At 40.7% G+C, this 12,381-nt stretch overlaps 2 protein-coding genes across 2 annotated transcripts; one reads left to right on the forward strand and one right to left on the reverse strand.

Annotated features, from left to right (window-relative positions):
- Positions 1 to 1,431: 1,431 nt before the first annotated feature.
- LOC128735503 (L-threonine 3-dehydrogenase, mitochondrial) lies at positions 1,432 to 3,924 on the forward strand. Its single transcript, XM_053829984.1, has 4 exons — positions 1,432 to 1,495; positions 2,864 to 3,012; positions 3,073 to 3,448; positions 3,512 to 3,924. Exons 1-4 carry the CDS (start codon positions 1,432 to 1,434, stop codon positions 3,922 to 3,924), a joined length of 1,002 nt encoding a protein of 333 aa, XP_053685959.1.
- Positions 3,925 to 4,043: 119 nt separating this feature from the next.
- Positions 4,044 to 5,027, reverse strand: LOC128738179 (uncharacterized). Its single transcript, XM_053833110.1, has 3 exons — positions 4,827 to 5,027; positions 4,487 to 4,762; positions 4,044 to 4,322 (listed from the first exon to the last, which is right to left on the reverse strand). Exons 1-3 carry the CDS (start codon positions 5,025 to 5,027, stop codon positions 4,044 to 4,046), a joined length of 756 nt encoding a protein of 251 aa, XP_053689085.1.
- Between the last annotated feature and the right edge of the window lie 7,354 nt (positions 5,028 to 12,381).

Below are 12,381 nucleotides of genomic sequence, written 5' to 3' on the forward strand. Positions count from 1 at the left end.
AAAATGTGTATATGGTAGTTCGAGATCGCTTCCCTTTCTGGAAGGGGGGACTCTCATACAAATGAAATAAAAATTTCGAGCAAACATGAGTATTATCCAGGCAACTAAAACACAAAATGTGTATTTCTCGGGTAAGAAGCATGTTCTGATAGAAATTTGAATCCCTCCTTAGTCAAGCAAGGGAGATGCTTGAGCTACTCTCAATGCTACATTATGCACAAGAATTAAATCTAGGGTTATGTCAGACAAAATTACGTTCTAACTGATAGGATACGGCGTAGTTTGAATGGTTTGGAGATAAAATATTTGTCTGTGAAATACTTCTATACAGAAAGAAAAACTATGGTAGAGATTACCGATCCGAGAGTTAAAATAAAAACGCACACCTATGTTTTTTGCAGAAAATAATTTCGTTTAGTTCTACTATGATAATGTAAACATTGTATATAAACATTGCAGTAGAAAATACTAACGTATTTATACCTAACTATTATTATGTCTAACGTCCGAATGCCTTATGGGACACACCCGATTTGACTAGTATGCGAAGAGACATAACGATCTGATTCAGTTGAAAGGCTTAAAAATTTTTTAGAGTTTTTTTAAAGAAAACTCTAGCTGATTAATATTTCTGATAAATTTATTAGCAATCCTGAGCAGTGGATTATTAAAGATAGCCAGTTTTGCAGTGGCAATACTTTCCTTCTGGCGGTAATATACATTAAATTGATCACTAGCACCAGAAGCAATTAGTTATCACTCTGAAACTAGCTATCTGCAATAATCCATTCAATGTTCGTTGTGGTTTCGACTGTGATGTCCTACCGTTCGCTATCTCCACAACTGACTGTTAATCTCATTTACACGGAAAACTGTCTAGCAATAAAAAATATGTTGCCACAACAGCCCCCCCCCTCCCCGCATTTTGTGAAGGTAGGACCGGCCGGCCGGTTTTTGTAATTTTCAGACTTGGCAACCCTATTTTTACGATAACTTTTGACGGTATTTTAACACATTTTGTTTCTAAAAAAAGTGATCGAAATAGCTGCTGTAGTTAATCTGCTGGGATGCACGTGAGCACGATATCGCTGGACTAAAGGGCCAAACAGAATACTGTGTCAACGCGTCCGTCATTCCGTTATTCTGACAGTTTTCATAAGAGTTTACTGTCAAATTGACGCTCACGGATGCGTTGACGCAGCATTCTGTATGGGTCTTAAATAATCGAAAATCAAAAAACGAAAATGGAACCAGAAATATATAATCTTGTCATTGATTGTGAGAATCAGTGAAATAATATTTTTTTGACAAAATGACGATCTCTCAAACACCAAAAATCGATTTTTGGCATAATTTTAGCAGCGAAAATTGTCCATAAAATGAAAAATCTTGATCGGTAAAGAATTCGATTAATTTCTAGAATGTATTCTTATGAAACTTATCTTAAAATTTCAAGATCGATTTTGCCGTTGTTTTCGAGAAATCTTGCTTACCGGCTTTGAAAATACATCGTTTTAAGAAGCACGCGTTCAAAGTTTTCGTTCCTTCCTCGCGCTGACACGTTGTTACAAAAATGTATGTGTAACTTCGTGAACATTTGACGGATTGGCATGAATGGCCCAGTCAGGGGTAATTTGAGCATAATTCAGAGACATTGTCGTTATTTATTTCACCCATTTTTGTTGGTTGATCCAACCGAAATCGATGTTATTTATTTAACAACCTTAACAATTTGCATCATGGAACGAGTGAACCAACTCGAGTGAATTTATCGATTGTACTTTATAAAGTGCAGACAAAACCGACAAAACGGCCTGCTTTGTTTGCGTTCATCCAATTGTCATCGGTGAAAACCTCACAGTTTGGTTTCGTTTCTCATCAGACGAAGTTCGGGTTTGGCTTTGATAAGCGAAAAACGATAAACGCTTTGCAAAATGGATCGTTTGAACGGCAATTCGTCCAAAACTCTGGAAGATTTGGTAAGCAAAGCTATTTGTTGTAGGCAAATTGATGAATTTATATTATTTTTCCCGAAGGAAAACGAATTGTTTAACAATATTTCCGATTTGGGAATGAGCACGTGGGATGCTATCTCCGATGAAACGTACATGTTTGTGGCGCTGAACGAGTGCAGCTCTGTTAGTGCTGAACTGGATGCCTACTTGGATTTTCTTAAGCAGAACGTAGCTCAAGAAAGTGCGGAGGAGAGCGTACAATTGGATCCAGCTGACCTGGAATTAGAAGAGGAACATAGGGCGATGAAGAGGGAATTGGAACGAACGTCGGAAGAATTCCATAAGTTTTTTGATGAATCACTAGCGTGTCGTTGGAGTGATATCAATCACATTCGAAATACGATTGACGAGCTGAAGCGTTTGAGAGCAGAATGTTTAGCTGAAAAAGAGGCAGCCCTTGTATCGGCTAGCCAAGCTAGACAAGATGTGATCGTCGAGCATTCGGACCTGGAAATAATTCGTGAAGCTTTCAAAGCCAAACTGGCGGAGGCTGATGCAGTTTACGCGGATCTGAAATCGCAATCGGTTCAATTGGGAAACGAAATTGACTCCTTGAACGAACAACTGAGCAGCAAGAGAAAGACGGGTAAAGGGTCTCGAAAGTTGGACGCTCTCTATCCGAGCAAAACGATGTAATTCGTTATCAGCTTTTTACGATATTAATTTCTTATTAATAATTAATAAAAGCATTCTAACAAAAAATAAATAAACATTGAACAAATGTAATGATTGTAGTTCTTTTATCGAAAGCTATAAAGGAACTCGCCCTCGATTTAGCACAATGTTGCTGCTTTAGAGTTTGTTTTGGAGCTTTCTGATTTTTCTGATTTTTTGTACCCAAATTTCAGGTGGGCTTGGCCAGCTTGGAACGGAATGTGCGAAACTACTCAGGAGTACCTACGGCGAGGAAAGTGTCATCCTGTCGGATATAATCAAACCAAGCTCGGAGATTGTGGACAGTGGGCCGTACATTTTTGCTGATATTCTAGATTTTAAGGTACACTGTTAGTTCTAGTTTATTTTTGTTATGATCTTTGAAAGTTTTTGCTTCTCCCAGGGCCTGCAAAAGATCGTTGTCGATCACCGTGTCGATTGGATAATTCACTTCTCTGCACTTTTGAGTGCAATCGGCGAGCAGAATGTGCCACTCGCTGTGCGGGTCAACATCGAAGGTTTGCACAATGTGATCGAACTAGCCAAGCAGTACAAATTGCGAATATTCGTACCGAGCACAATCGGAGCGTTCGGTCCAGACAGTCCGCGAAATCCTACCCCGAACGTTACGATTCAGAGACCGAGAACCATTTACGGTGTGTCGAAAGTCCACGGTGAGCTGATAGGCGAGTATTATCACCACAAGTTTGGGCTGGACTTCCGCTGCTTAAGATTCCCGGGTGTTATCTCCAGTGATCCACCAGGCGGTGGCACTACCGGTAAATTATGCTTCTGATTACAACTTTAAGGCAAATGTTTCTAGTTTATTTAATTCATTTTAGATTATGCTGTGGCTATCTTTTTCGAAGCCCTGAAAAGCGGGAAATACGAATGTTACCTCAGGCCGGATACTCGCCTGCCCATGATGTATATCGAGGATTGCTTGCGATCGTTACACGAATTCATGACTACTCCAGAGGAAAAATTAAAACGCAGAGTGTACAATGTTACGGCAATGTCCTTTACACCAGAAGAACTGGCAGCCGAGCTGGCCACTCATATCCCGGAGTTGCACGTGAGTTATCGTCCGGACAGTCGTCAGTCAATTGCCGACTCTTGGCCGCAAGTCTTCGATGATTCGGATGCACGCCGCGATTGGGGATGGCAACCGAAATATGACTTGAAGAAGCTGGTAGAATTGATGGTCAACGATGTTCGGGAAAACTATATCAAGAAAGGGCGCAGCAGCGTTTAGCATTGTGTGCAAGGTGAATTCTTTCGACTGCCATTGTGTGCAAGTAGCTTGAATAAAAGTTCGCATCAAAGGTTTTGAAACATTTCAACTTTATTTGCGCCATTAAATATTGAATCCGATTATTTACTCTCCGGTCTGGAAGGTATCATTTTGAGCCACTGTTCGCACTTCTTTTTGGATGCTTCAATTTGATTCCAGGGCACTTCATCACGAATAAGCCATTCGAAGCGACGATCGTCGTACAGATTATAATAGTTATGTGAAATTGGAAAACCATTTTCTACTGATACGGCATCTAGCATTCGCCACACACCGGACAGCGAATCGTTGTCCGGAGAAACAAAAGATTCTTCCGATGGGACTCGTCGGGCGCGACGGTCTTTTTTCTTTTGTGCTTCCTAACACAAAAACAATTAAAATCTGTCTTATCATTGGGCTCAATTCTTTTTTACGCAATTCAAAACGCAACCGAAATTTACGATGGTATCAGTTTTATTCGAAACAAAACAACATTTCGTAAAAAAGAGTTGAGATTTCAATTTTTATCATCCATTTCACTTACCCTTTTCTTTTTCTCCTCCAAGTGATATTTCAGCTCGCATTTGTTCAGCAAATCTTCGATAAATTCCTTAAACTCTGGACTTAGTTCTCCCGGTTCGGTTTGTAGAAGTTCTTCCTCCGGATCAGGTTGGCTGCCACCTTCACCTGCTAGAAAGGGCTCATCATCAACGGTGAACTCACCGTCCCTTTTGGCTGCCATCATTTCATCGTAAACTTGACGAAACTCCGGGGTGAACTGATTCAGGAGCATTTCGTCCCCTTCGTCGTCGCCAGGTTTCTGAAAATGCGAGATAAATTTTGCTAAGTTGAAAGAGACGTTTATTAAAGGATGTTCTTCCTACCCGTTTTCTTTGATCCAGCAAAATGTAAGATTCATCCAAATCGGAAAATGGTTCCGACAATGCACTATAGTCCGATTCACTACTGTTGTTTGGCTGGAATTGAGGCGTTTCCGATGCAGGAAATTGTTGCAAAATATTTAAAATATTCTCGGAAATTTCCTTTCGAACGAAAGGGTCCTTGCTAGTTATACTGAGATCCATGCTTTGATTAATTTTAAAGAAATTTTGAGGAATCTAGCAAACTCTCATGAAAAAAGTTAAACTTCCTTCCACAACCGACCGCAGTTGGATCAATAATAACCTGGTATCGAACTGAACAAAGCACGTGGTAGCACTTGACATTGCGTGAGTTCAACACGTTCCAATTTTGACTCCATAGAAACGGAATCGGTCGCGTAATTGTTGTGGAATTTGCTGTTGAATGTTATCTTCTGCTTCATGTTACGTTATTTTAGCAAACCTGAGTGAAAATTATTGTTCTGTGTGTAAGTTTTGAGCTCTGTCAATAAAACCAACTAAAAACTTGTGTCGTTTAGCACTAAAGCCTAGCTGAAAGTTAATCTGGAGTCTCGCAAAACAACCTATAAATGACTGGTTTGCAGTATTTTTATTCAGCTTTATGTTCCACATTATTACTTCATTGTATTTCTCTGGTTCTGATAAAATCTCGAACTTTTTTCTTAATAGGACTCATCATACCCTGCACAGTTGAAAATGCGACTGAATCAGCATGTTGCTTGCACTTTGAATGCATTTCTAACACTGTTTTGACTCGGCGACGTCGTTGACAATTGCCCAAAATTTTTCAATGGGTTGAATCTGCATACCATACTAGCATCTAACTGAATCAGGCCAGAATATAACGTAATCTTTATGTTTACAAATGAATTGGAAAATCCGATTCTTCAAGCATTCTTCCCATGTAGGTATACACTTGCTGTCATTGTTGAGGGAATGGTGAAAGACTTCGTCTTCAGTCCACAGCTACATATACCTTTGCAGATCAGTAAACACGAACCTATACTTGCATGACACATCGCCATGCCTAATTGCAATGTAAAGTTTTTGCCCAGGAAGTTGCTTAAAATCTATTGTCACGTAGGTTTTGTCGTCCTTCAAAATACATCCGTTTACTGGCGCCGTCTTTTCGAGCGAGGATATTCCGCGTGGTTGGATAGTTGGCATCATACCAGGATGACAGGAAACGCACCTCAATATCTTCCTCCGCAGTTCTTGAACGATTTGCGATTTTCTTGAAAGCTCTTTGCCGTTTTTCCACACCAAGGTTCTCCTTCTAATACTTACCTTACACAACCTTAACATAACCTTACACACTGTTGATTTTGGCAGTTTTAGCACTTTAGCCAACTTTGATCCGGACCACTCTGGATTTTCTAGGTGCTTGTGCAATTTTTTTTAACGTCGAGTTCCATTCTATACTGTTCCGCAACGTGGTGGGATATTTTGACGAAACTTGCAGCAGTTGTTCTTTATAAACATGTAAAGAAAGTTATGTCAAATGGTTCTAGTTTCTACTATAAGAGGCGTGCCGAGGACGCACGAGGGCGTCCATATTTACTTTTAGTCAGACTTTAAATACGACTAAAACTACTATTCTCCGTAGCTTAGGAGGAGGATGATATTTGAACTTAAATCGGACTACGAACCGCAATTGAAATAAGACCGGCCTTAAAATTAACATTGAAACTGGCTGAAAAATAGACTTAGGATTGGACTTGAAATCGGATGTGAATTAGACTTGCAATCGAACTTAAAATTACTTGCAATTTAACATGTAATTGGATCTAAATTAGGACTAATTTAGATTTGAAAACGGACTGTAAATGGGATTATAAATTGGACTGGAAATTCCGCTTGAAATTGAATTTGAAATCAGACCAGAAATTAGACTTGGAATCGGATTTAATGTTTTTTTTTATTTATTTATTCAGTCGAGAGCCGGGATGGCTCTTGCCGTATCAAGAGTTCCTCTCCATCGTACTCGGTCCTGGGCTACTCGTCGCCAATTCGTTGCGCGTCTCGACACAAGCAAGTCGGCTTTACCCACCGTAGTCTCCCAACTTTCGCTAGGTGTACGATGGGAATCTCTCCAAGCAGTGCCTGTAGCTCCGCCACTCTCCGCTTTCCGTTTGTACTCCGCCAAAAATAGGCCGCAACACCTTTCGTTCAAAAACGGCATGTGCACGTATGTTTCCGTAAGCAAAGTTACCTCGGAACACTTGCTCTGCAATTGTGGAGCACAAATAGTACGCAGACTGCACTATCTCAAAAAGGGGAGATCTGGTTGGCGTCGCCGATCAGGGTACTAGGTTCGTAAACATAGCCATCCCTGATTGGCACATGTCTCGCTGCAGCTACCAGCCTGTCACTTCCTCAATAAGTGATAGGTAAGCTTGAAGCGTATAGTAAAACAATAAAACGGGGCATACCACAATAGTTCAAAATAATGGACGCAGTGGTAAGAGTACCCAACAGAGAAGAAGAAGACCTCTCTATCGCTTCTTGGCATTCCCCGTCAAACCAATCATTTCGTGCAGTCGAGGGTTCCACACCTAGCACCGCGGTTGTGGCCTCTTTGACGGCCGAGCGTATCTAACTCCGTCCGTTTTCGAGGGTCGAGGCATCTAGCTCCACAGAGGAAGTCACAGCTTCATCCAGTATGCGCGCGTAGTTTTCGGCAGTTCGCGGGTTGTTTAGTTCCGAATGTTTAGCCGAGGAGAGTGACTTTGTCGCGATGTATAAACCGTCGATAGTTTTGAGCGCACATGTATTGCTACTAGGTAGTGGTCCGATTCAATATCCGCACTCCGTAGGGAGCGTACGTTGGTGTTCGAGAAAAACCAACGCTCGATGAGAACATGGTTGATTTAGTTCGAGGTTCGCTGGTCAGGTGATCTCCAGGTGGCCTTGTGGATATCTTTGTGGGGAAAGAAGGTGCTTTCGATCATCAAGCCTCGGGAAGCCGCAAAGTTGATGTATTGCTGGCCGTTATCGTTCGAGTTGGTGTGCAGGCTGTGGGGCCCGATCACTGGTCATTGCGTCCCTGCCGATTTGGGTGTTCATATCCTCGATGACGATCTTGATGTCGCGTGGTGAGCAGCTGTCGTACGTTGCCTCCAGCTGCGCATAGTACGCTTCCTTCTCGTCGTCGGGTCTACCTTCGTGTGAACAATGCACGTATATGATGGTATAGTTGAAGAAACAGCCTTCTATCCTCAACAAGCACATCCACAAGCACATCTCGTTGATAGTTTTCCAGTCCATTACGCCATCCTGCATTTTGCCCAACACTACGAAGCCCGTTCCCAGCTCGTTGGTCGATCCACCGCTCTGGAAAAGTTGGACCTTGCCGCCACGGATCCTCCACACCTTCTTGCCTTTGTGACAGATCTCCTGCAGTGCCACGATCCCAAACTTTCGGGGTTCTAACTGATCGAGCAGCACCCTGTTGCCACCAACGAAATTTAGCGATTTGCAGTTCCAGGTACCAAGTCTCCATTCTATGTCCTTATTTCGTCGCCTTTGTCCATGCCGAATGCTCCGAGTAACGGAGAGCTACATAGTTGAGCGTTTTCAAAAATGATGAGAGATACAAAACGTTGTCGGTTATATTGTTATTATTGAGGGGGTTGGCAAGATCCCCACCCTGGCTACGTGGCTGAATACTACTACTATTAGCAACTCTGTTCTCCTGGAAAAGTGCCGTAGCATAAACAAAACGATAGTGGTAACAAGTACTGAAATCAATAAAAAAGCAGCTGGACTCCGACGACTTTCACCTAAAAATGCGACTGAAATAAAAATGATTTCATTTGAAATTGCAGTTTTTAAAATTTCACGCGAAGTAGTGTCTCAAACCTTATATATAAAAATGGATTTCTGTCGGGATGTTCCTTATAGAATCGAAAACTACTGAACCAATCGGCGTGAAAATTTGCATGTAGAGGGTTTTGGGGCCAGGAAAGGTTTTAGTGATGGTTAGAGATCCCTCCCCCCACTAAGAGGGGAGCTCCCATGCAAATGAAACACAAATTTCTGCATAACTCGAGAACTAATCAAGCAAATGGAACCAAATTTGGCATGTGAAGGTTTTCGAGGGCAAGAATATTTTCTTTGGTGAATTAGGAGCCCTCCCCACTTTTTAGAGGGGGGGGGGGGCTCCTATACAAATGAAATACAAATTTCCTCATAACTCGAGAACTAATTAAGCAAATGGAACAAAATTTGGCGTGTGAAAGTTTTCGAGGGCAAGAATATTTTCTATGGTGAATTAGGACCCCTCCCCAATTTAGGAGGGGGGCTCCTACACAAATGAAAAACAAATTTCCTCATAACTCGAGAATTAATCAATCAAATGGAACCAAATTGACATGTAAGTCGTTTTGGAGGCAAGATTTTTTCTATGGTGAATTGAGACCCATCTTCTCTTTAGAAAGCGAGTTATGACCTATCTCCCCTTTAAGAGGGTGAGCTTCCATACAAATGAAATGCAAATTTCCTCTTATCTCGAGAACTAATCAAGCAAATTTAACCAAATTTGGCATGTGGGGCTTTTAGGGGGCAGAAATTTGGGGGCATGTGGGAGATTTTGGAGTCTTGAATTTATTTTATGATAGTTAGAGACCTTTCAGTTTCACCCCTGTGGTAGGGGGATATGGACTCTTATACAAATAAAACAGAAATTTTTACGAAACTCAAAAACTAATCGAACTCGAGAAATTCGAGACTCTTCCATAAAACATTAGTCAATAACAAGACCACAAAAACTATCTATAGTAACACTAGATCACTCAGGACGAGACGGCCGCGAGTGTTGCCGGCGACCCGCCGTCAGAATCGCCGCTCACTTTGGGGAGGCAACTCCCCGCATAAATCACTACTGTCTAGGTTTATTTGTTTTCCTAGGTCTACCTGGGTTTCCTGGAACGATCGACAGCGAATAAGAAGAGGTTCGCGAAATGGTACTTTCCACAAAAAAGTTTTCCGGGAAATGGTACATTTCGCTTAATGTTTTTCGCAAAATGATATTCGGCGAAATGTAATACAAACATGGCGAATATTACTATCCGCTTTCTGGCTATGCATTGGCAAGAAGAATACAGTATTTACATTTTTGCAAACAGAACCCCGCTTTTGGGCCCAAAAACTGCTTCCGAAATTGAGCTCTCCGACAAAAAGTCAATAACTGCTAATTTCCCGTTAAGCCGACTTAAATGCTTATTGGCCTACATTTGAATAGCATTGCTGATGCTTATTGGTTACCTGGGATGCTTTCATAGTTGTGTAACTGCCAAAATGAATCATCTAAGGTTGAACTCATCAGAAACTTGCAAAACTCGAGATTGTGACAAAGATCATCCGAGATTCATGATTTTTGTACAACACAGGTTAATTTGTGGCAATACGAAGTTTGTCGGGTCAGCTAGTAACGTAATAAATAAAACTATGTATTAGAACAAGTAGATTAGACTATAGATAGTCATAGTAGAGTAAACATAGATCAGCGGATGCACCTTCTCGCAGAACTGACAACGAAATAAATTACAAAGACGCCTCAGCAACGCTTTAAACTGCTCAAGCACATGGTGAGTATAGACATGGTGAAACGCTAATGACCAACAGTAGGCGAAGTGGAGTAAAAGCTTTTGTTGTGCAGGGCAGGGGACGACACAGTGCTCTGTGACGTAGGAAGTTTGCAGCTTTTTCTCATTGCTTTGGTTTTATAAACAGCAACCTTAGCAACGATGCGTTGCTACTAAGTGTTTGCTAGCTGCACCAACAAATCACTTGGCTGATTGATGATGGAATATTTGTACGAAAAATAAATTCAAGGTATGTAATTCTGCAATAATATTTCTAAGTGAGTCTAATGCATTATTTTTAGGTGCAAATTCAAACGACTGTAAGCTTTTTTAAAAAAGATGCCTACGTCACAAGCTTTTCTAGCTTTTTTCAATATGACTGCTTCTGCTTTTAGGCCTTTCGTTTCACCATGCTCTATTCATCATGCTCAAGCATAGGATATTAAGACGTCATCCTTTTTTGAATATACGTTTTGACAGTTCTTTTGGATACAAAAAAAATCATCTTCACTGATCTATGTTTACTCTTATATTTAGAAGGTGTGTGTGTGTATGTTGACTTAAAAATAGTAGTATCAAGGATTTATAAAGTTCCATACAGATTTCCGCGAAACCTACCAAAAGTCGCGGGTGGGCATCAGAGGGTTAACCTAAATCTGCCCAATGATGCCATCCGGCATAACTTGATACATTTTAAACTTCTAGTAGTAGTAGTAGTAGGGGAAAGCCACCATCATTTCAAGGACTTGCCAATGTATGTGGGTAGAATTACAGTAGATCCAAATTTGATTATCAAATGAATTTCACACTAATGCTGTTACAGAAGGGCCAAAAGGGATTGGGCGGACCCACAAGCAGAGGCACTTGTGCGCATTCCGGGGTTATAAGAGTCGCCTTCCAGCATTAGGATCCTTCCATGTAATAATCAATTTCGCTATACCAACTTTAACCCACGTGATGATTTGTTTGTTTTGAATTGAGAAGTGCCATATTTGCTTCAGACATTAAGGATTCAGGTTGGCAATCCACTCCGTCATCCAGCCTTCCACATTTATGATATCAATAATACTGTTAATATATGATATGATATTAAGATGAAATGTGGTATAAATGATAAAAATAGAACAATCTCACCAGCAGTCCTTCGTATGGAATAGAGTAGCGTCCTTTGGGTTCCATAAATGCTTCTTGTTTAATTTTAATTTTTAAAAGTTAATTTAATTTTTCATTCTGGTATCCATGTGAAGTATTAAAACTCGTTTTGGCCAGTTTTTACTATATAGCAGGAGATGCTTCATAAGCTAAAACGAAAAAAATAATTAAAATAACTTATTAGGCTTACCTATTAGCTAGGCCGTGTGGCTCCGCCGTCTGCCCCAAACCGCGGTTTTGAGACCAGGCATCCGGGAACCACCCAGCAACGCACCTCCTAGCTTGGCTACTCAATAGAGCATTACCAGGTATGGCCACGTGGAGGCGCTAGGTAGGGGCTTGGGATGGCTAGAGCTATATTGGACGCTCATTTGCCTTCCCCATTTCATACCCAACTTGATACATTTTAAACTTCTCACTATAAAATAAAAATAAATCGCTATTTCCATCATTTAGTTTAGAATTAGTTAAAATCAGACTGAATTACCCGCAAAATTCTGGGCTGATTCGGGTTAAAATCAAACCAGGATTTATGACACAATTTTGCTTTAAATAGGAACAAAATAGGACTAGTTATCGGACATAAAATTGAATTAAAAAATAACCTTGAAACTAGACTTTAAATTTGACTTAAGATTCGACATGATTTTTTTTAATTGGACTTGAAATTGACATGAGATTGGGTATGGAATTGGATTTTAAATTCAAATATCTTTTCTTCAAAATGAATTGGCCAAATGCAGTTGGACATAGAATTTTACTTGTGGTTGAATGAAATTGGAGTAGTTTGGAATACACTG

This window comes from Sabethes cyaneus, chromosome 2 (genome assembly GCF_943734655.1).
Source record: "Sabethes cyaneus chromosome 2, idSabCyanKW18_F2, whole genome shotgun sequence".
NCBI lineage: Eukaryota > Metazoa > Arthropoda > Insecta > Diptera > Culicidae > Sabethes > Sabethes cyaneus.

Excerpts from the sequence above, each read along its gene's own strand:
- LOC128735503 (XM_053829984.1), top strand. The coding sequence starts at position 1,432 with ATGAAACTTATCTTAAAATTTCAAGATCGATTTTGCCGTTGTTTTCGA. Across the intron at positions 1,496-2,863 it reads TCGAGAAATCTTGCTTACCG|GTGGGCTTGGCCAGCTTGGA; the intron begins GCTTTGAAAATA and ends CCCAAATTTCAG. Across the intron at positions 3,449-3,511 it reads ACCAGGCGGTGGCACTACCG|ATTATGCTGTGGCTATCTTT; the intron begins GTAAATTATGCT and ends AATTCATTTTAG.
- LOC128738179 (XM_053833110.1), bottom strand. The coding sequence starts at position 5,027 with ATGGATCTCAGTATAACTAGCAAGGACCCTTTCGTTCGAAAGGAAATT. Across the intron at positions 4,763-4,826 it reads TGCTGGATCAAAGAAAACGG|AAACCTGGCGACGACGAAGG; the intron begins GTAGGAAGAACA and ends TCGCATTTTCAG. Across the intron at positions 4,323-4,486 it reads TGGAGGAGAAAAAGAAAAGG|GAAGCACAAAAGAAAAAAGA; the intron begins GTAAGTGAAATG and ends TTTTTGTGTTAG.